The sequence below is a fragment of the Sphaerodactylus townsendi genome, linkage group LG06, assembly GCF_021028975.2.
Source record: "Sphaerodactylus townsendi isolate TG3544 linkage group LG06, MPM_Stown_v2.3, whole genome shotgun sequence".
NCBI lineage: Eukaryota > Metazoa > Chordata > Lepidosauria > Squamata > Sphaerodactylidae > Sphaerodactylus > Sphaerodactylus townsendi.
Window position 1 is genome coordinate 29,810,175 of NC_059430.1, and position 21,804 is coordinate 29,831,978.

The 21,804-nt window shown below is 43.1% G+C and overlaps 1 protein-coding gene across 2 annotated transcripts in view; it reads left to right on the plus strand.

Annotated features, from left to right (window-relative positions):
• Nucleotides 1-616: 616 nt before the first annotated feature.
• Nucleotides 617-21,804, plus strand: part of BRAF (B-Raf proto-oncogene, serine/threonine kinase) — a 67,982-nt gene continuing 46,794 nt past the window's right edge. Inside the window, exons 1-3 of one of the 2 annotated variants that reach the window (XM_048499551.1) lie at nucleotides 617-951; nucleotides 13,346-13,447; nucleotides 19,090-19,353. In XM_048499551.1, the coding sequence (XP_048355508.1) occupies nucleotides 811-951; nucleotides 13,346-13,447; nucleotides 19,090-19,353 (507 nt within the window). In that variant the 5' untranslated portion in view covers nucleotides 617-810. The remainder of the gene's footprint in view (nucleotides 952-13,345; nucleotides 13,448-19,089; nucleotides 19,354-21,804) is intronic. The other variant, XM_048499549.1, reaches the window with a different exon arrangement.

Below are 21,804 nucleotides of genomic sequence, written 5' to 3' on the forward strand. Positions count from 1 at the left end.
ATCCGATGAAGTGAGCTCTGACTCAACAAAGCTTTTCCAGGAATTAATTTTGTTAGTCTTGAAGGTGCCACTGGACTCGTTTCATTTTGCTGCTGCCACAGACTGAAACCACGACCCATCTCTGGAACTCCACTTGAGCATTAGCATCCTTGGTGCTGTGCTGCAGGAAGCCTTCCTGAGCACGGTGGGGTTTAGGGGTTTGGAGAATCGCTGGAATTTGAGCTGTAGTGTTCTCTGGCTGCTTTCTAATATTCCTTTTGCACTTCGAGCAGCCTTTGGTTGTTTACTTGCCTTTAAAAAACATAAACCTAATAACTGCTAACAAATGTTGCATTTGCTGGCATTTAAATGAAACCTTATTCGATGCGGCTGCAAAAACCGGATAAAAGGAGGTTAAGCGACGCTCTGTTACACAAATAAAGGGGAGACAAAATAAAAAACCCCACTGACAACAAGGCGCATGAGGGCGAGGAGAAACGGGGGCGTGGCGCACCAGCTCCGCGCCCTCCGGGTTGCCTAGGTGACGCGTGAGAGGGGGCCGCGTCATGACGTCAGGGTGTTTCCCGGTGACGTCCGCTCGGGCATGCGCGCTGGCGGCGATCCTGGGTGACGTCACAGCCAGGGTGTGACGTGTGGCCTCTGGGAAGACTCTGGCTGCGGACTCCGCGTCTCTCCTTCCCTTTCCCCCCGTCCCCTCCTTCCGCTACGGGTCGCGGCTGGGGGCGGCCGGGTCGTCCGGGGCGACGCGGCTCCCCCTCCGCTCCTTTCTCCTCCTCGGCCCCCTCCCCCTCCCCAGCGCTTCGGTCCAAGATGGCGGCGCTGAGCAGCGGCGGCAGCGCCGAGGGGGCCTCGCTCTTCAACGGAGACATGGAGCCCGAGCCGCCTCCAACGGGGGCCTGCTACGCGGGAGGAAGCGGCAGCGCCGGAGGAGACCCCGCCATCCCCGAGGAGGTGAGGCCTGGCCGGGAGGGTGGCGGGAGGGCCAGCCTGGCGACGTGAGGCTCCCCCTCCGGTTTGGCTGAGGGGATCCTGCGGGGCAAGGCGGGCAGGCCGGCTTCTCGGGGGGGGGGGGGGGCTCGGCTGAGGAACGGCAGCCGTAGCCCTCGGACGGGGCTGGGTCTTGGGACCCTCGGGAGCTGGGCTGGCGGAGGAGGCCCCCACCGTACCAGCAGAGGGGAGCGGGGGCCCGAAGCCAAGCGAGGCAGAGAAGGGGGCTGGAAGATGTGGGGGGGGGGGGGCGGACAGCCGAAGGTAGGCCGCCTGGAGTCGCTCCATGTGCAGGCGAAGGTCTTCCCTGCAGCGAGACAAACAGGCTCACCTGCTCAGGTCAGCACCTTTCAGGCACCGTCGTGGAAAGTTGGCAGCCGAAGAGGCTAGCAGTGGGGTGAGGAGGCGGCTCAGCGGCGCGATTTGTGATAGCCCCCATCCCCCCACACCCCGTATTTCATTGCTATAAAGGGCCTGGCGCTGCTTTCCATCTCCTGCAGATGCCAAGTAGGCACCCCCACCCCCCATACTTGCTCTTCCTTTCTTGACTTCCCCTGCAGACAACTTGTCCGTCAGGAGTAAATTACCTGGAGCAAACACTTTCCGCCATCCCGCCCCACATGAGTTATCTGGAATTATCTGGGTCCCTGGGAGTTTAAGGGGATTCGGTGAGTGAGGGAGCAAACAAGGCATCTCTTGGGGGTGGGGGCGTTGTTTCTCGGGGATCTACCTGTGGATCTTCTGCAGAGGCAGGGGTTGGTTTGCTTGTCCTTTGGCAGGGCCAATTTGTACAGCTGTCAGAATAGGTGGGTTGGGTTGTTGCCCTTCCAAGGCAGAGGTGTTAAAAGCTCCCTGTGGATTACATTGGAAAACAAACAGGGCCATATGGCCTCTATGAACAGCACTTTGGCAGGGATGGGCCCCTTGGGTTCTGTGAGGCTCGTTGTTTGGTGGAGAAGGTGAGTGGTTCCTTGCGCCCAAATCTGTCTCCTGTGCAGAAAAATTGCATTGGTCTCTAATGCTACTGGTCTTAAGAAAAGGTCTTGGTCCTTGTTCATGTGACTTTGTTTCATAAATAAGCACTTCTAAAATAGCTTAGAGGATGGGGTGGGATGAGTCTTAAAGACAGATGAATAGAAGGTGCATGCAAAGGTGGCTTCCTGCATTATCATTACCTCTGGCTTTTTGTATAACTACATAGTGAGAATTGTCATGTTCACAACTGTATCCATTGCTTTTGCGTGGCAGATTGGAGGCTCTCTGGGAGAGCTCCTGCAACTTTTGCATATATGTGCAAAACCCAGAAATAAGAATGATGTGGCTCATTCTTACTCCATAACTATAAATTTGCTTTGGCATTGAGGTGCTTAAAACTGTGGGGGCAAGATAATATTACCTTAGAGAACATCTAGTACACTTTATTAAGCTTTAGTGTTATTTACATTTTTCACTCTAGTACTCTTTACATAATTATCTGTGTAATGCTGATTGGCTTATGGCAAATCTGTGGCTGGCAACATCTATCTACATTTTAGATAGCGCAGATGGTTAGAATGTAATTTGTAATATCCTTTTCTGTGGTGCATTTCTAAGCAAAATATGAGTAAATCCCTGGTTCAGATCTCATTTCTGCCATGAATTCACTAGGACACATCTCTGTGTGTCTCAGCATCAGCCTGTGTAACATGGAGATCATTCTGTCTGACCTTAGAGGGCTGTTGTTGGGATTGTCAATTTTCATGTAGTGCAAAGGCATACGTATGTACACATACACACTAATGTACACACTATATATTTTTAATTGGGATGTGGAAAGAGATCTGAAGGGCAGACTTGGGATGACTGGCCTGTTTATGAGTAAACACAATCACCTGTGTACATTTTAATGTACACATTCATGCAAAGACTTGGCCATGACAGTTTCATACTGATCGCTGGCTGCTCTTCTGCAGGTTAACAGTCATTCAATGTAAGAATTTAGTCTCATTACTATTGCTGACCATGGATTCCTGACCATTGAAGATGTTCATAAACAAGGCTTAGGGAGAATAGGAAGCCACAGTTGTTTGCCAGGTGTATGGGGCAGAGGTATCATGCTTGTGAATGTGAAACTTCTTTTTTCCTTCGTTGCTATGTGAATTTTTGTTTTTCAAGCCTTGTGAGCTATTTTGCTGCCATATATTGCAGTAAAATATTGTTTAACTTATTTGTGCATTGCATGACTCTAACTTGGGTTGGGTATATGAAATGCTGACAAGTCACAGTCAACATACGGACCAGGGGTGACCTTTCTTAGCTTCCAATGTCAGGCTTGTCTGGGTCATTACTTAATTGTATTGTTTAGTTTGGTCTGTAAGTCTGTTTGGGTCCCTTGGGAGAAAAACAGCATAGGGTACCTAAATGCATGCATAAATAGAATAATTCCTTTTCCTCTGAACATGATATTAATACATTTTATTGGATAACCCCAAGTTCTAGTCTTTTCAGAGAAAGTTTTCCACCCTTTTTCACACTGTAATTTCCCTCTGATTCCTGGCCAGACACACTAATAAGGAGGGAGATGCAGTGAACAGGTTATCTTTTAGGATTGAACACAGATGAGTGAAATATAAGCAACTTGATAGAGAAGGTGGTAGATAATAAGTCTGACAGTGGGTATGCAATAGGGAAATGTTTTCAGGCTGGCTTTAGGGATAGCCCCAGAGGAGCACCTGGTAAAAGTGAGGTACTGCCCAACAGGCATTATGATAATAGGTAGACTTGCATGATGTGGTGTGATTGGGGTGTAGCCTGCCCCAGATTTTTAGGGCATTATTTAACCAGAATTGACTAAGCTTTATATAGCGTACCTTGGTGTTCAAGATCCTTTGTGTACTGGTGAAGAAATGGCAACTCAGTTTGTTACGTTCACTCCAAAATATCTGAAAGGGAATTCTGTGCCACACTGACTGCATTCTTCAGTCTGAACAGTCTGTTCAGCCTGCGGATCTTGCTTCTGCATTTTGAGCTTCTATTATTATTATTTTTGCCCGTATCCTTCATGAGTGAAGATCAACCTTAGTTTTACTATCCTTGCTGCTGTTTGCTGGTCAATAGCGATTTCTAAAGGCATGTAAGGATTTTTAAACTTCTAAATGGAGGATCGTTGATTTGGCATGCTGTGATTTTATCGTGTGTCATGCTTTTCAGGAAAGTCAGCTAAGCTTCTATTTTGAGGCTGTGGATGGATTGCTTAGCCAGTGGATGGGGATACAGTTCCTTGATTTGATAATGTGTTGAGTTCTAGTCAGTTTGCTTCTTTAAATGTTGGAGAGCATGTGGTCTCCATGGCATTTGACTTACATGATCAATAGGATGCCTAGCACTGGATGGTATGTATAATTTGTAATCTTCTGCCTGGGTGGAGAGCTATGAAAATCAAGAAAGCCTGTCCTGCTACAAACCTGCGCAACTAATGAGCCACTTACTTGATAAGCACTAGTGTTTTTGCAGCCCCGAGTTTGCAGCAGTTGTAGCAGCTTTCTCTGGCCTCTGGTAAATCCGCTGCTTGTGGCTAGTGAGTTGCAGTGAGTGTGGCAGTTGGTGTTACAAATTGTGCAGGCTTTGTATGGTCTTGTAGCATCTTGGAGACATCAAAAGCAGCCACAGCTGAAAATGAGATCTCGGGTGTGGAGAAGCAGGTTGCTGAGGGGCTGAACCTTTCATAACTGTCTGTCTGAAAGAATTGTCTGCAGTTGACAAAGCCTGAGGAACAGCTGAGCAGTCTAGCAGTGCTGTCAGTTGAAAACTGCGCAACTTGCCAAATCAACTTGAAAAAAGATAATATTTTTCTGGGGGTAAAAATGCAAGGCCACTAAAATCAGACTGGCAGGCATGTTGTGGGAGGAAACGGTCTGTTCCCCACCCCATTTGCGTTGTCATTTAAATGGGGATGTGTGTATTTCTTGTGCACCCACACTAGGCAAGGCTAATATTGCCATTGAAATAAATGGATAACATTCAATCAAATGTCACCTGATTAACAAAATCTTGGCTGAGTTTTAATAAAGTAATGGGTTTATTAAATCTGCAAAATCTGCATCCGATTGAGATAGTTTTGAAGCAAATAACACAGTTTTATATTTAGCGGATACATGTAACTATTTTAGCAGGCACTATATTAGAAGAAGCATTCCCATTTTGTGAGAGAAGAAATGCCTCTTTCAAGATGGCAGCACCACCTGTTGCTTTTGTGTACGTTAGTATTTAAAGAATATACGTTTGTTTTAAAAAAATGTTGCCTGGTTTAACTGAGGGCATTTTTCAGTCAGTTACAGGGTCTGCAACCTGCGACTCTTCAGATGTTCATGGACTACAATTCCCATCAGCCCCTGCCAGCATGGCCAATTGACCATGCTGGTAGGGGCTGATGGGAATTGTAGTCCATGACTATCTGGAGAGCCGCAGGTTGCAGACCCTGTAACTGATTATCTGATTGAACATTACATCCCAGTTGCTCAATAAATAATTCAACTTTCCTAGTTTACAGTTTCTAAACAATTAGATTTTTGCCTATGGTTGAAATGGGCTTTGTTAACTAAAAATAAACTCACTCTCTGTGTTGAGAACAGATGTATCATTACTGGCTCAGCATCAGCATTCCACCAACGGGGAGTATGTTTTTGTTACCTTGGCAAGTTGGAAGCTGTGGCTGTGAGGCTGCACAGGCTCTTGCTTTTGGTGGCCAGCCCCCACACAACCATTGCCTGCGCCGGCAGAGAAGACGGCAGGTTGATTGCTGGGGAAGTGGGTGTGCAGGTAGAGGTGGGATGGCCTAGGAGCGATGACGAAGGTAAGGGGGGAGGGTTCTCAGGTTCAACCCCCCCATTACATGTCTGAAGCTCCGCCCCCCATTTGTGGGTTTTTGTATTTTAAAGTGTTTTTTATTTTTGGCCTGCAGGGGGTGCAGTTTTTAAGCTAGTAGCACCAAACTTTCAGGATGTCTTTAGAAGACCCTCCTGATGATACCACCCAGGTTTGGTGAAGTTTGATTCAGGGGGTCCAAAGTTATGGACTCACAAAGCCAGTTCCCCACCCCCCATTGTTTCCAATGGAAGCTAATAGGAGATGGGGGCTACACATTTGAGGGTCCATAACTTTGGCCCCCATGAACCAAACTTCTCCAAATCTGGGTGATATCATCAGGAAAGTATCTTGCTGATACCACCCAGGTTTTGTGAAGTTTGGTCTAAGGAGTCCAAAGGTATGCACTCCCAAAAGGGGTGCCCCCATCCCACATTGTTTCCAATGGGAGCTTGTAGGAGATGGGGGCTACACATTTGAGGGTCCATAATTTTGGCTCTCCTGAACCAAACTTCACCAAACCTGGTTGGTATCATCAGGAGGGTCTCCTAAAGATTCCCTAAAAGCTTGGTGCTGCTAGCTTAACAATTGCAACCCTGACAGCAGGGATTTAAACCCTTCGGTATGGATTTAAAGGGAGAATCTGAGGTCCCCAGTTTAAACATTGAAAGTGATGCTGTTTCAGGGTGAGGAAGAATCCACCCCAAAACAGCATCTCTTTCAATGTTGTTTTAACTGGGGACCCCGATTCTCCCTTTAAGGTGGATTTAAAAGGAGAATCTGGGCTCCCTAGTTTAAACACCATTGAAAATTTATTTATTTATTTATAATTGGTTTTATATACCGCCCCTCCCCCGAAGGGCTCTGGGCAGTGAACAACACAATAAAACAATAGTTACAATAAAACCCCCACTAAAACAACAATCAATAATATTATATTGGCATCCAATCATGATGCTGTTTGGGGGTGGATTCCAGCATCACAGGGGCCGCCCATGGGGGGCGGGGGGAGGCATGCGCACAAACCTCAGATTTTGCACTGGGCTCCATTTTCCCTAGCTACGTCTCTGCCTGGAGGAGAGGGCAGAAGGGACTGCTGCCTGGGAGCCCAGCCAGTGGGGGGTAGGGCGGGGGGGCAGGGAAGTCTGTTGTCACTGGCCTCGGAGAGCTGCTCGGCTGGGCCTCCCAGGAGCCTCTTGGCCCGTCTCTGACTGGGCAGCAGGGTGTGGTTGGTAGAGTGTCGTGCTGAGATTCGGGAGCCCCAAGTTCGAATCCCCAGTCTACTGCAGAAGCTAGCTGGATGACCTCAGCCCAGTCACGTGTTCTCAGACTCTCCTACCTTGGAGGACTGTTGTAAGGATGACAGTGGAGAGCTCTGGGAAGAAGAATGGAGTTCCCAAATGTGTTAGTGCGTTCCCTTCTCTCTCTTCTCTGCTAAGCTCCTCCAAATGTTTATATTTCTGTTAATATATGTTTATATCTTCCAAATGTTAACATTTTTGTAATGTTTTAATGTTTACACTTTGTAACATTTTATATTATTGTATTTTTATAAGTATGTAAGCCGCCTTGAGTCCTTTGGGAAATTGGCGGGGTAGAAATGTAAAATATAAATTAAAAAAATAAGTACTAAGGCTGGGGCGGGGCTTGGGGAGGCATGGCCATGCCCCCCAGGGGCGGTGGGGGGCGGCCACGCCCCTGAACCCCTCCTAAAAAATCTATACCTATGTCCCTGCCTAGGAGGGTCCTTCAGGAGCTGAGGGCAGGTGGTTGTCCAACCTGCTGTTTCCCACTGCAAAGAAGCAGGCCACCTGTTGCTGTCCTATGAAGGTAGGAGCAAAACTGGAAGAACCACAGGCTGCTGGTGGAGGAAAAACTACCATAGCACACGTCCATAAAAGCAGACGATGGTGGGAGGGATATTCCCCATCATGCTTCTTTAACTGTATGTGTGATAAGAAATCTCTTCTCCTTTCTTATGCAACCATAAGACTTCAATGTATATTTTCGCCCCCACTCCCATTCTAGAAAATGTAGAGTAGATCCTCCTCCCCAGTCCCTTGTCCTTCTCCCCCTATTTCCATGGTGGTGAACCTATGGCACTCCAGATGTTCATGGACTACAATTCCCATCAGCCCCTGCCAGTATGGCCAATTGGCAGGGGCTGATGGGAATTGTAGTCCATGAACATCTGGAGTGCCATAGGTTCACCACCACTGCTTTATGCAAGCAGGAAGAAGCTCAAGGTTTCATCTTTCCCCACCACCACTTGTATACATCTCCTGAAATTTCCCTCTCATTTTTGTCTCTTCTAATATGTTTTTCTTCTGAATTGTTCCCTTCTTATCCCGTCATCAGCTTCTCTGCCATTTGCATCTTCTTTGCCACCTCCAAGTTTGTCTCTCGCCTTCTCTGTTTTTGAAAATGCCTTTTCTTGCAATTCATAGTAACTCGTCAGAATCCTCTTCTTGTCCCCCCCCCGAAAGCAATTTCTGACATTCATTTCTTTATTGTTTGATATTTTCCTGTCTCTCTCTTTCTCCCTCATTTGTATCTTCTGCTTGCTCTCCCCCCCCCCCCCCGCTTTCATTTGCTTTTCATCACAATGAAGGGTACTACATCTGGATCGTCATTTCCTCTCCTCCCCCTTTGAATGCAATTTTTTATTCTGATTTTGTGCTGCTTTTTCTGTTCTTTCATTCTTCCACCCATCTTCCTGCCTTTTCGTTTGAGAACATCTTATTTACTCTTTGCTTTTGTCCTCCTTTGTGAGGTAGATGGAAAATACCTTCTGCTAATGAAATAAATCTTTTGAGGTCTGTATCTTACCAAACAACCTTTACTGCCTCAGGCCTCCTTATTTGGTTCTCCCCTTCTGCAGTTTATTTTCACAAGAGCCTTGTGAGGTGGGTCAAACTGAAAGACTAGTCCAAGGATCATGAGGAGGGCTTCATGTCTCAGTGAGGGTTTGAATTTCAATCTCTGCAGCCCTCGTCAGATAGTCTTAAATACAGGGGATCAGCACAGGATCTCAACAACACACAGGACCAGATCATTGTAAATTCAAATGCTTTTGGTCACTCACAAGATCTCTTTTAGAGATGCAGGTATGGAAAATATCACCTTGAGATTTCACTACAAGCACACTTCATACATATTCCAGGTTCTGGTTTAGGTGATCCCTTGGAAGTTAATGTTGAAACTGTTCAACCAAGTACTGCTGCAGAATCATTCCTTTTTAACTCTAGTGTTCTCAGTGCGGATGTAAATGAAATCTGTCGTGAGAAACCCGAAAGTAATCTATCAGTTGTGAGAGATCCCAATCAATCAAATTAAGCATGTGGCTGTTTTCCTTGAAGATTGGAAACTGTGATTGGTACCAAAGATGATCATCCCTATCTTGATGGGATCAGATTGGAAGTAAATAATACCAGTGCTTTAGTATTTGACTGGTGCCCAGTTGCCTTTTGTGCATGGATCAGTATTCCAGGTTTGACCCATGAAAATGCACATGTCTCAGGCCCTATGTAGATTGCTTCCTCGTTGCCTTCAATTTGAGAGCAGTTAAGGGACTGACCCCTCTTTAAGAAAGCATTTTTGTGCAGGGTTTCTAGAGCGAGGGTGTGCAGAGTGGCATCTTCAGTGACTGGAAACTTATTAGAGAATCTTCAAGAACCTTTGTAATATTTGTATGTGTGGTTGTGGGTAGGTGGGTTTAAAGGGTAGTGAATTTTTAGATGGTATGTTAACAGTCTTATTGAATTTTGTGCAGCGTTGGTGGATTTTAATGCCATTTTTATTAACAGCCCCAAACCTTTGGATTTGGTATGAGCTATAAATTTAAACAAGTGACATTAAATATGAAATCATTTTGTATTTAGATGCCCCAATTAATGGAGCTTTGGCATCTGGTAGCAGCAGTGGCGTAGGAGGTTAAGAGCTCATCTGTCTAATCTGGAGGAACCAGGTTTGATTCCCAGCTCTGCCGCCTGAGCTGTGGAGTCTTATCTGGGGAATTCAGATTAGCCTGTACACTCCCACACACACCAGCTGGGTGACCTTGGGCTAGTCACAGCTTCTTGGAGCTCTCTCAGCCCCACCTACCTCACAAGGTGTTTGTTGTGAGGGGGGAAGGGCAAGGAGATGGTCAGCCCCTTTGAGTCTCCTGCAGGAGAGAAAGGGGAGATATAAATCCAAACTCTTCTTCTTCTTCTTCTTCTTCTTCTTCTTCTTCTTCTTCTTCTTCTTCTTCTTCTTCTTCTTCTTCTTCTTCTGGTACAGGGTGTAAAGCTGATTTGTTACAGGGCCAATAATGACATAAATGTGACTTGGTTGGGCTAGGCCCTGGACAGGGGGCTACTTTGGCTGACCCCAGAATGTCACGGGGGGTGGGCGCCTGGACTGGTGAGCCTACAGCCCAGCTTACCAAGCCAAATTGGGGGGGCGAGGAAGTTGCATCAGCTGACTTGCAAGCCTGGATGTGGTCCCCGAGCCACATATTCGACACCCCTACTCTTGTACACAATTCTGATCATTGACCCATTTCCTTGCCACATATCACCCAAATAAATTTGTGTCATGTGCTTATTCACATAATGCTCATGCTTCTCATGTTGCAGCAGAGAGGGACTTTTCCACTTGCTTACCCAGTCGACAGTCAAACTGGCATTAAGAAGCAATTTCTGTCCTCCCAAAAATGCATTATGGAGCCTTATATGCAGTGAAGATAGTTGGGCAGATAGGTTTTGTGAGCTTAATTGTAATTAACACATATGAAGGGATGAATAGTATCAACAATAGGAGGGCTCTCACAGTAATTCAGAATAAGTGCTTGACAGGTATTCAGAATACTGTAGACATTGCGTGATTTCTTTCCACGTATTGGATTGAACTGGCAGATTTGATGGCATGACCCTGTGCTGGTGTTGGTGCCAATGGGAAGCTTTTTGGATTCAGTAGTGGGACAAAGAGCAAGTCCTCCTCAGACCAGTTCAGAAGCGGAGCAGATAACCCATCCAGGGCAAAGGTCATGGCGGTTCTTGCCAAACAGACAGCCGATTTGACGTGAACCACCAGTGGAGAGTTTGTTCTTTATCACGTACAAGAATGCCCCCGGTCACTGTTTTTCTTTTGCTAATGTTAATATTGTATCAATTTTTTAAAGGAGTAGCCTTGTTCTGTCACCACAACAAACCTCTTGGCTTTTTAAAGTGCATCTGACTACTCAACTTTACTCTTTTGCTTTTAGTCAGTTGATTGTGAGAATTTATTTCTGGAGTTTAAAAAACTTGCAAATTGGTGATGGCTTTTAAAGCAGGGCTGGAGTGAAAGCCTTGAAATCTTGAGAGGGTTTCAAGGTAAGTCTTATTTACAAGTCATGTAAAGGGAAAAGCATTAATTTGCGCAACACTACAGGATTCCATGGATTCTCTTTGCTTTGCTGATTACTTCGTCTTTGCATTGCTGTAATGTTCAGTTGGCCATTGCCATCAGACCTTGAGCAAGGGGGTGGGCGAGGTTTCCTGAATTTCTTAACACAGAGACAGCTGACTACAGCACTGAACAAGGTTTCTGAAACTCTTTTCCTAATTTCCCCCTCCCCTTTCTATGTACACACACATTGCAGTTTTTCATGCTCTGTTGGAGGCTGCTTCTAAAGGTTTCGAAAATAGATTATTCTTAGGTAGGGTTATCCTTTGAAGCCAATTATTGTGTGAACAAGTTTGTAAGCAAGGTTGTAATCTGAACCCTGTATAAAACCCTTGGGGTAAACCGCTCTGAAATAGCGTATTAAAATTATCGTAAAAGGATCGCTTCTAGTTTTTCTTGAAATGCTTTGCAATGTAAACAGTTTCAAGTGGCTGCAGCAGAGATATCGCAATGTTTACAGAAATATATTTGCAGACCGCATTTGTAGCTGATAACAGAATTAACCACACCAAAGTAAAATAAGCGTCCAACATAATGCTAGGTTTCTATCCAGATCGTACTCTTCTTGTGATTTCTACGAATCTGAAATATTTTTTCCAGCTCTCTCCTTAATTACCAGAGTCATTTTCCACTCGCATCACCTGGAAAGAATGTGGTTCAAAGCCACACGGTTGTCTTACTGTGTATTTGCCTCCTTGGGTCAAGTGATGTTTTTCCCCCTGCAAAGTTCCCTGTGGTGGTGTGCCCTTTTACTTGGTTTGACATCTGTCATGACATATATAATTGCTGTTAACCACCTATTAAGTTAATATGAATTCTTGTATGGGAGTGCAGCTTACTGTGGCATGATCCCTTCACATGAGTCATAGTGGTTACTGGCATGGACATCAGGCATTTGGTGTTTAGGCTCTGTTGGAGAGACTGGAGCCAGGTAGGCCACTCTGTAAAAACTTTGTAGTGTTTGACCTGCAATAAAATAAGAATTCACCTAGCATTTTTTTCCCTAAATGTTGTTTGCTGTATCATTTCTGGAGTATTCTAAAATCTCTAAAAAATTTACTTGTATTAGGAATGCATACACACACACACAACTGAGAACCTTTAAAGACAAGCACGTTTATGTTTTATGAAGTGTATCTCAGAAATTGCCAGCATTTTTCTCAGGAAGTACAGGGTATGCGGCACAGCAATATAGAACTGTGCGAGTTGTTTCGTGGAGAGAATGCAGGCAAGCAAAGGAAATTTCTTAAAAGAGTTTTATCCATTTTTAAAAAAATTATATTTCTTGTTAGAAAAGTGTGATGACAGCCGAGGCATCCTTAATGGTTGAAGATATTTCCTTGTGTTCAGCAATATAAATTCAATGTAGAGGTTTTGCAAAGCAATAACGCTTTTGTCTCAGCTCTGATACATTTTGGGGGTGGGGAGACTCCTTTTTCCCAACAGTCGTGGATTCTTTGGAGAAGCTGACTTGCACAGTTCCTCACACTTTGACAGATGGTTAATTCTTTAAGGTGCTGGCCTGAACATTAAATATACTTTAGATTTCTTGCACAGGGAGACACAGATCCTTTCCCCTGATTAATTTCAGTTGTTTGTCCTGAATGTTTTCTATAAATAGTTTCATGCACAGAGTAACGCTCATATGGCCATTGGTGAGGTGATGAAAGGAGGCACAATGAAACTGTTGAATGTTTGGAGTAATTTTTTACTGGAAATGTCTGACTACAAATCATGTGCTAAGAATCAGTGTTTGGTTTAAAATGTTTTATGGACTGGATTAAGACAGTTTTCTACGTGTGATTGGAACATGCGCATATTATGTGGCACATGTAGTCATAGGTGCGCTCCAATGCATGTTGATGTTTCTGGATTTGCTGGGTGAAGCAGTCAGAGCAATGGAAGATTGTAGGAACTGTATGTGTCCCCTTGCATCCACATACATAGGTTAGTGTGTTGTGTGTCAGTGGACCTTCATCCACATACGGTTAAGTGACTAGTTCTATCAGTGGGTGAACTGGTTGTAATATACATCTGAAGTATATTCTTTATGGGCTTATGGTAATATATGCATATTTATTCTTAGGTGTGGAACATCAAACAGATGATTAAATTAACACAAGAGCACATAGAGGCCCTGCTGGAGAAGTTTGGAGGAGAACATAATCCACCATCTATATATTTGGAGGTAAGTGCTGAGTTGCAGATTTCTGAGAGTATAAAAATAAGGTGCCTGTTGGTTAAGAGGGCTAGAAGCGTTTTTGGTTGTCTTCAGGTTTAGTAATTAAGTTGGATTTAGAAAGTCTTCAAAAGTGAAGAGACAGTATTGTTTTTGACGAGAACAGTGAGAAGGATAGAAGCAGCAGCTAAGCGTTGAGCATTCTAGTAGTGTTGTTATGATTAAAGACAGGTATTGTCTGATTGGAAGCAGGTAGCTCAGCTCTGTAAAGGAGTAGACACACTCGAATGATCTCCTTTAAGCAAGTGCCAGCAACAACTGACAGGAGTGAAACATTTGACAAAAATGTTGAAAAAGTTTGTTTCAAAATGTTTATTCAAGGTAGTTACGTATCTGGAAAGAGTGCAGGGAGAAGGTTCCAGACTGGATTCTGAATTGATACATTATGAGCAACAGGTAATTTCTGTAGGTTTTGAAGCTGTGTGGGGAAATGGACAGTGGGGGGGAGATAGAAATGTGTGAGGAAATGAAATATATGCAGTATTTTCTTTCACTGCTAGCTTTGGTACATGTTCCTTAGTTTTTACATCTCTGTGGTAGAACAAAGAAAAATGGAAAACAAGTCTTATAACAAAGGGTGTTATTTGGACAGAAAAAGTGTTATATCATTGTAGTAGGATTTACCAGCATATTTATATACTGAGTAAAAAAATGTTAGAGCATTGAAAACAATGATCAGTTCCTCATTATCTTATTGTCTACATATTATGGTATATTAATTATGGACAAAATAAGACATGTTTAAGTGAAAACTGTATCTTTCAAAAGATGCTGCCTATGTAGTCTGTGAGGGAATCATACTTTAATGGTGTAGATGGTTTTACACAGGAGTCTGCATAACGTATTTTCTCTCTCTGAGGGGACCTAATCTTGAAGTTTGGGTGTTTCCCACCAGCTGCTCAGGGATGCAGGACTTATTTCATCATTTTCCGTCTCCTACGAGGGAGTTTATTTCCTGCTTCTTATAGGGAGAGCAGCTGAGAAGAAGCTCTTCACAGCAACTTCCCACTTTTAACCTTTTTACTAATTACTTCTGTCAGCTGTCTGTCATTGGGGGGGGGAGACTTTGAAGCTGCATTTTTCTATTGTGTCTATCTCCTTCTCATTCCTGTGTCATCCTTTCTCTCTCCCCCCCACCCCCCACTGTGGTGGAGTTTGAGGCTCAGGAGGAGTCCAGCAAAGATGGCTTTCTATTTGAGGAGGATGCAGGCCAAGCCTAATTTTCCTCTCTAGCTCAAGGAGATGATATAACCAGGAGCAGAGGTGAAAGGGAAAGGAGATCAGGTGCTGTAGACCAAAACAAACGATAAACCACAAGAGGGACTGGACACCCCCTACCAGGAGGGTTCTGACAGTGGCCCACTAAAGCAGCCAGGAAGGCCTCTTATACACACAATAGTCCATCCCCAGGAAATGTTCTACCTCCTTCTTTATCAGATAGTGAAAAATAGTGAAAAGGAGGAAGGAGAATTTTCTTCTGAGGAAGAAGCCATAGCAGAAGAAGAACCAACATTCCTGTTTGATGGAGAGGACTTTAAGTCCTTGTTGGCAAAAGCAGTCATGACTTTAGACCATTCAGAGGATCCTAATTCTGGACAGGAAGCAAAAGTGAAACAATTAAGATCAAACAATTCTTCCCAAAGTTGCCATCCTCTCAGTTAGACTGGCCCTGCTCCCAGAGTACTTCAAAAGACTGGTAAGGGCAGAATGGGCTACACACTTGACCAGCAGGCAATTCTCCAACATCACTAAGAAACTTAGCTTGGGAACTACTCAAATTGAGCTAGCAGACTCACGCAGGAGGCAGGAAGTGATGAAACAAGTCGTGTCTCTCTGAGCAGCTATCTGTTGGTAATCACCATAATTCAAGATGTCCTCCTTACCCTCAGAGCAGAAGGAACCCTCACAATACATATCCATGGCTCTGTTTTGAGTTAGTAAAATCTTGTCTTTAAAAGTGTCCCATCTTCTTAAAAATCAAATATTTTAGAAGGGTTTTCAAGTTCTACCCCGAATTTCCCATTTTTGCAAGGAAAAAACTGTCCCATCCTTTTTTCCTCATTTTTTTAGGGTCTTCACAAGTCTAGTGACAAGCTAAGTAGTAAACTGAGTCAGTGTGGGTTAGAGCTAGTAAAAACGTTTTGATAATGTTTGATAAATCTTGCTCTGCTGGTCATGAAACAGGGTTCCTGTATGTTTCTGAAAAAGAGTAGCAAAAGTTGAGTTCAGTTGTGTCAACTTGCTAAAACATGGTTGGAAACCAGATCCAAACTCTCATGCTTCATCCCTTCATCCCTCAGTTTCCTGAACATGTCAGAATCAGGAGAGTATGGTTAGTGCTTGCCCTTCAAATAATTTAGTGTATCTGCTTGAAGCATTTCTTATTTCTATACTTATCAAGAAATAAGAAGATAAAGGTAGTCCTCTGTACAAGCTCCAGGTCATTACTGACCTATAGGTGATGTAATATCATGACATTTACTATTCCTTTTTCAGGATGAAGATGACACTAAATTTGAGAGTTCATCTGCCATTTCTGGGCCATCTTTGTTCTAGAATGCTCCATTTGGGCCTTGCTGCTTCTGTCCCGAGGCACTAGGACCCAAGCGGAACATTCTAGAACAGGGGTAGGGAACCTGCGGCTCTCCAGATGTTCAGGAACTACAATTCCCATCAGCCTCTGTCAGCATGGCCAATTGGCCATGCTGGTAGGGGCTGATGGGAATTGTAGTTCTTGAACATCTGGAGAGCCGCAGGTTCCCTACCCCTGTTCTAGAACAAAGATGGTCCAGGAAATTGCAAATGAATTCTCAAATCTGACATCACCTTTATCCTGAAAAGGAATAGGCACTGTTTATGAGGTGGTTTACCTTTGCATTCCCCAGTTGTCTACCCTTTACCCTCAGCAAGCTGATGAATCATTTTACCCACCACAGAAGGATGGAAGGCTGAGTCATCCTTGAGCCGGCTACCTGAAACTGACTTCAGGTGGGATCGCACTCAGGTCTTGAGCAGAGCTTTGACTGCACTGTGCACAATTACAGGGATATAAGTTATGTCATAGGTAGTTTGCTGTGGACATGTATAATTTATAGAATTACATACTATAAATTGTATGTGAACCGAACGAACAGTTCTTTGGTTGCAGGGCAAAAGGATCCTTATATTATGGTCGAAGAATGACTTCCAGCTTTTATAAATGCTGTCAAATTCAGCTTGTTTTTAGCAAGTATAATTGGAATCAAAACTGAGTTGTCAATTAGGTTTGGAGGGCAAGAGGTAATTATAGTTTGACCATGTCACAACCGACTATTGTTAATGTTGACCAGGAACAAGGAGGAGCCCCTGGGTGAGGGGGGTGGAGATTAAGTGAGTCTGAAGCTTGTTTCTGATCCTCAACCAGGCATGCGTTTCAGTGGCAACTTGCAGGATTCTCAACCAGGCTGTCCAAGAGAGCTTCGGTTATGTCTTTGAATGTTGCTCTGGTTTAGGCACAGCAAGTTCTCACAACATGTCTGTCTTTTTGTCTGTTAGAAAGCTTGAAAAAATAATTGTAGACTTAGCCATTTTGTTGGAAAATTCTGGCACACCATAGATCTTTTTATGGCATCTAATGTTCCTACTCCCCTGAAAGCTGAATCTTCCTTTATTGAACAAAATGGGAAGCCCTGTGCCTTTCCTGCCTGTGTTCTGGGGAAACCTCTCAGTGATCTTTTTGTTTCTGACTATTCTGGAAAGTGTCACACTTGATAATGGGGAGAAAAGGGCAAACTTGTCAAGACCAGTGATTAAATCTTGCCAGAATTTTGCCAATAGAAATGCAAGCTTTGGATTAAGTTTATGGTGCCCAGGAAGGAGTTTTAACCCTTCCTGTTATCCAAATGACCTCCTGCCCAGTGTCCAGGATGCCGTTATCCTTGGAAGGAAGGGAAATCAATTGACAAGAGAACTGAAAATACTGACTGTGTGTTGACTGGCAAAACTATGCAGGTTGAATTCCTCTCCTCTTCATCTCATCCCTGATCCCAGTTGAGGGCCTGTGTCTGTCGTTTACCTTTGAAAAACTCTAGAAAGTTGCATGAGATCTTCCAGCATCTCATTTGGCTTGGCCTTAAATTATGACTTGCTCCAAACATTGCATAGGCTTTTCCGGGGGGGCGGGAGAGGAGCAAAGTACGTTTGCAAACAAAGAGGCTGTATCCATGTAGTGAAGAAAAGGACCATGGTGGGACCTTCAGAAGGGTACAGCTTCCCCTCCACAAAACTTGCTCTTACGCTTGGACTGTGTTCTTTCTGGAAAGGCCATGACAAACCTGGCTTGGGAGAGAATGTACGGAAAACAAGAAGAGCCTACAGGGTGTACAACAAAAGGACAATATTATGTGGATGTGCTAGTTAAACATTCTTCAGTTTGGAAGTCTAAAGTGGGAAAAAGAAACTTCTGTGGATGTTACCAGGAAATAGTGGGGAAATTGTGACAATGGCTTGCTGCTCCACTTCCGACATCCTTATCTCATTGAGTTATGGTTCGATTCTGTACTTGAGCTTTCTCTCCTAGGTCCCACTTATTTCAGAGGAAATTAAACAGGAATATTTCTGGGTAGAGGGTTACATTCAGCATTTTTATAAGAAAATAGGAAGAACATTTATAAATGGGAAGGAGAGAATCTTGGGTTGAATGCTCGTGAGCAAACTAATTCTTTCATTAATTTGGATTTAGGTAGCTACCAGCTGAGATTTCTACTATCTTGTCTTTATTTTGCTTGATGGAATTAGGTGTCTAATTATAGCTTTCCTCTTACGTTTTTTGTAACTTCCAATTTTTGTATTTGGCACTCACATTCTGGTCTGTGCTAGATTGCACAAAACATCACTGTGTAAGAACAGCAGTTTAGTGGCCTAGGTACATGCACATTAGATGTGCATATCCCAATGTTTACAAAATACTTATGATAAGGAAATAGGGAAATCACTGGGCTATAATTGAGTGGTGGCTTCAATTTCTGGAAGTCATGTCTTATGGAACAGTTTTTATTCGGGGGGGGGGGGGTTGAAATACCTGTCTTGTAGTTTGCATGTACAAATCTCTAGCAACAGATGCTGTAATATCACTAAGAGGAGGAGTTCCCATTACTACAGCAATGGAGTGTTTGCTGGTTAACAATAAAAGAGACGGATTTTCAGGGAAGAATTGGCAGGAGGAGTGATAAACACTCCACTTGCCTGCTGATTCCATCCGTCAACCTCTCCTGTTCCTGTATTTTATTCTTCTTCCCGAGCTTATTCCTAGTCTTTGAGCCACCGGGGGTGGGGGGGTGGGCTTGGAGTAACTTCCAAGGTGAATTCAATTAAATATTAAGTCTTAACTGAGTCACATAATGTTATGTGCTAACATAAACAATAGGGCCGTTGAATTGATCAATAATTCTGGCTCCATCACTTCCTGCTTGTTCATAATTTTTCTTCTTCCATTGGAGGCTGGATCAGCAGCTGTTCTAGTGATTACAGCTCAGGTGTTTAAAAGGCTATAAATATCTCAGCCGTATATGTCCAGATTTTCAGTAATTTAAATAACATTATTCCTTCCACAGGCCTATGAGGAATATACCAGCAAATTAGATGCACTGCAGCAGCGGGAGCAGCAATTACTGGAATCCATGGGGAATGGAACTGATTTCTCTGTCTCCAGTTCGGCTTCAACAGATACCGTTACATCATCATCATCCTCTAGTCTCTCAGTAGCCCCTTCATCCCTCTCAGTTTATCAGAACCCTACAGATTTGTCACGGAGCAACCCTAAATCTCCACAGAAACCTACAGTTAGAGTCTTCCTGCCCAATAAACAGAGAACTGTGGTAAGGCCTTTGCATTTATTGAAAAAGTTGTCATTTTCTTTGTCTTCTTTAAAAGAAACATTTTGGTTAAATAGAGTGGAAATTCAAAGTCTAGCGTAGTTTGCTTTTGTATGCGATCAGAATGTGATTCATTGGTGAGCTCATTGGGCAAAATACTAGTCTCAGGTGCTCTTGTATACTTCGTTGGGGTATATGATCAGTCGATTGCAATGTTCAGATGTTGCTTTAATATTTGATACAATAAAAGATAGAGATAATAAAAATAATATATATAATAGGTACATGGCGAGCATGTCTCTGAAATTAAGAAATTGCTCCCGTTTTGCTGCAAGGTACATTGTCTACACAACCTGCAATCATAATGAGTTTAATCCTGAATTACCATATATACTCGAGTATAAGCTGACCTTTTCAGCACATTTTTATGCTGAAAAAGCCCCCCTTGGCTTATACTCGAGTATATACGGTAACTCCAAGATGGCGGCCAGAGCTGGGGCTGCTGTGGGAATCGGGTAAGCATGTTGCTGATTTTTTTCTAACTCACCAGAGAGCCATAAAAACAAGCTATAAGGACAGCCTGCATAGCATTACAACTAGGGTGTGTGTGTGTGTGTTAAAAGAAACCGAGGCATTTATCTTCTAAGGGTTATTGGTGCGTTGCATTCTAGATTAATACAATTCTTCATACAGTAGTTTACGGCCAAAAACTGATGTTGCTGAAGACATAGACTTTCTTTAGAGCAAAGTTGAGGCTGGCATGACTATGAATCCCATAATTATTCTACTTTTGGAGGAAAACAGTGGTTCATTTGTGTCCTTGAGTGCTGGAAAGCTGCTCATCCCTAATGCAAACCCTGTTAAGCAACTCTATCTCATCTTGCTCCCAAATCTTCTGTTTTTAGCTGCTACTGAGTCAAGTTCGAAGGCTTATACTCGAGTCAATAAGTTTCCCAGTTTTTTTGTTGCAAAATTAGGTGCCTCGGCTTATATTCGGGTCAGCTTATACTCGAGTATATGCGGTACCTCTATTTTGTTTGTAAACTATTGGTTTTAACAGTGTGTATGCCTCTTTTGCTTTCATTAACCAGTCATGAATTTTGGGCCTATTTTTTTGCTTCCAGGTGCAAGCACACACCAATCTGGCTGTGGTAATTATATGTAAAGCTTGTATATTTTTAGGCATCTCAGCTACTCACTTAACAGCAGGATCTTTATCTTATAGAGAATCTCTCTCCAGTATGACTGATATAATTTCCACCTCGTTTCCAGTAATCTGTTGCCTGTTTACATATCCACCACGTGTGGAAGTGCCTTCTCTACCTAACAAAACTAGCACTTAGTTCTCCCAGTTCCCTAGATCTTTGCTAGCCTGAAAGGGGCCACTGATAGATCACTTTCATCAGATTTTCCCTATAAGAGTGGTAAATCTTATAGATGATTACACATGTAAACACATATCTCCACTTATCATCTAAATCACTACCAAATAACTTTTGCCATTTTGTAAGAAAACTATTGTCAGGTTTAAGTAATACACCCAATGAAATGATGTAAAGGTTTGGGGGGGGGGGGGGGGGGGCATGTTCTTTACACATAATTAACATTTTCTGAAAATTTGACATTGTTCTCAACACAACTCATATAGGTAACTTGCTGTTATTTCAAAATGAAAATACTCAAGCAACTTTCACTTGCTGTTATTTGAAAATGAAAATACTCAAGTTACTATGATCTTTAACATTGTCATATATTACTTGGTTGTTATCAAATCTCTATGTGTGCTAGTTGCAGTCAATTTGCACTGTGGGAAGAACTAACCTGTGCTTATCTATTGTGTCTCTAAAAGAGGCTAAAGGAGATTTCAGGTGATAGCTTACTCTTTACTTGGTTGTGTGTGCTGAGTAAGTCATTTATCACCACATTGTCATTATTATGATAACGCCTTTTACTCAGTTTCTTTACCCAAGGCCATATTTCCATGGAACATTAACAAAATTTTGCTCAATAGATGCTGGTGACCTTGCCATTCTTTTGTTTAGCTCAATCTGGCACCTTGATAATACATTTTAAGATTGTGCTAAACTTTTTTGATTTACCTTTTTGATGTTATAGTTTGCTCCATCAGATTTTGGATTTTTGAAAATCCTCTATGAAAGTATTTCACAACTGTTGCCAATCATATAACATTTTATTAGAAACCACTACTGGTAGGTGGCAAAAAGGAAATTTACGTTTTTTATCATGTTCACCTGTCCAAGAAAAGATAAATTTAAGGTTCCCCTGAAGGTCAATTTTGCTTTTGTATCGGCTATTAGTAGATCTTTACTCATTTTATATAGGAATTTCTTGTTTCTGGTTAACCAGGTACCCAAATATTTAATCCGATTCATTTTTTTCATGGCAAAAATCTATGTATATTTTTACATTCACTTAGATTATATTTAAACAAAT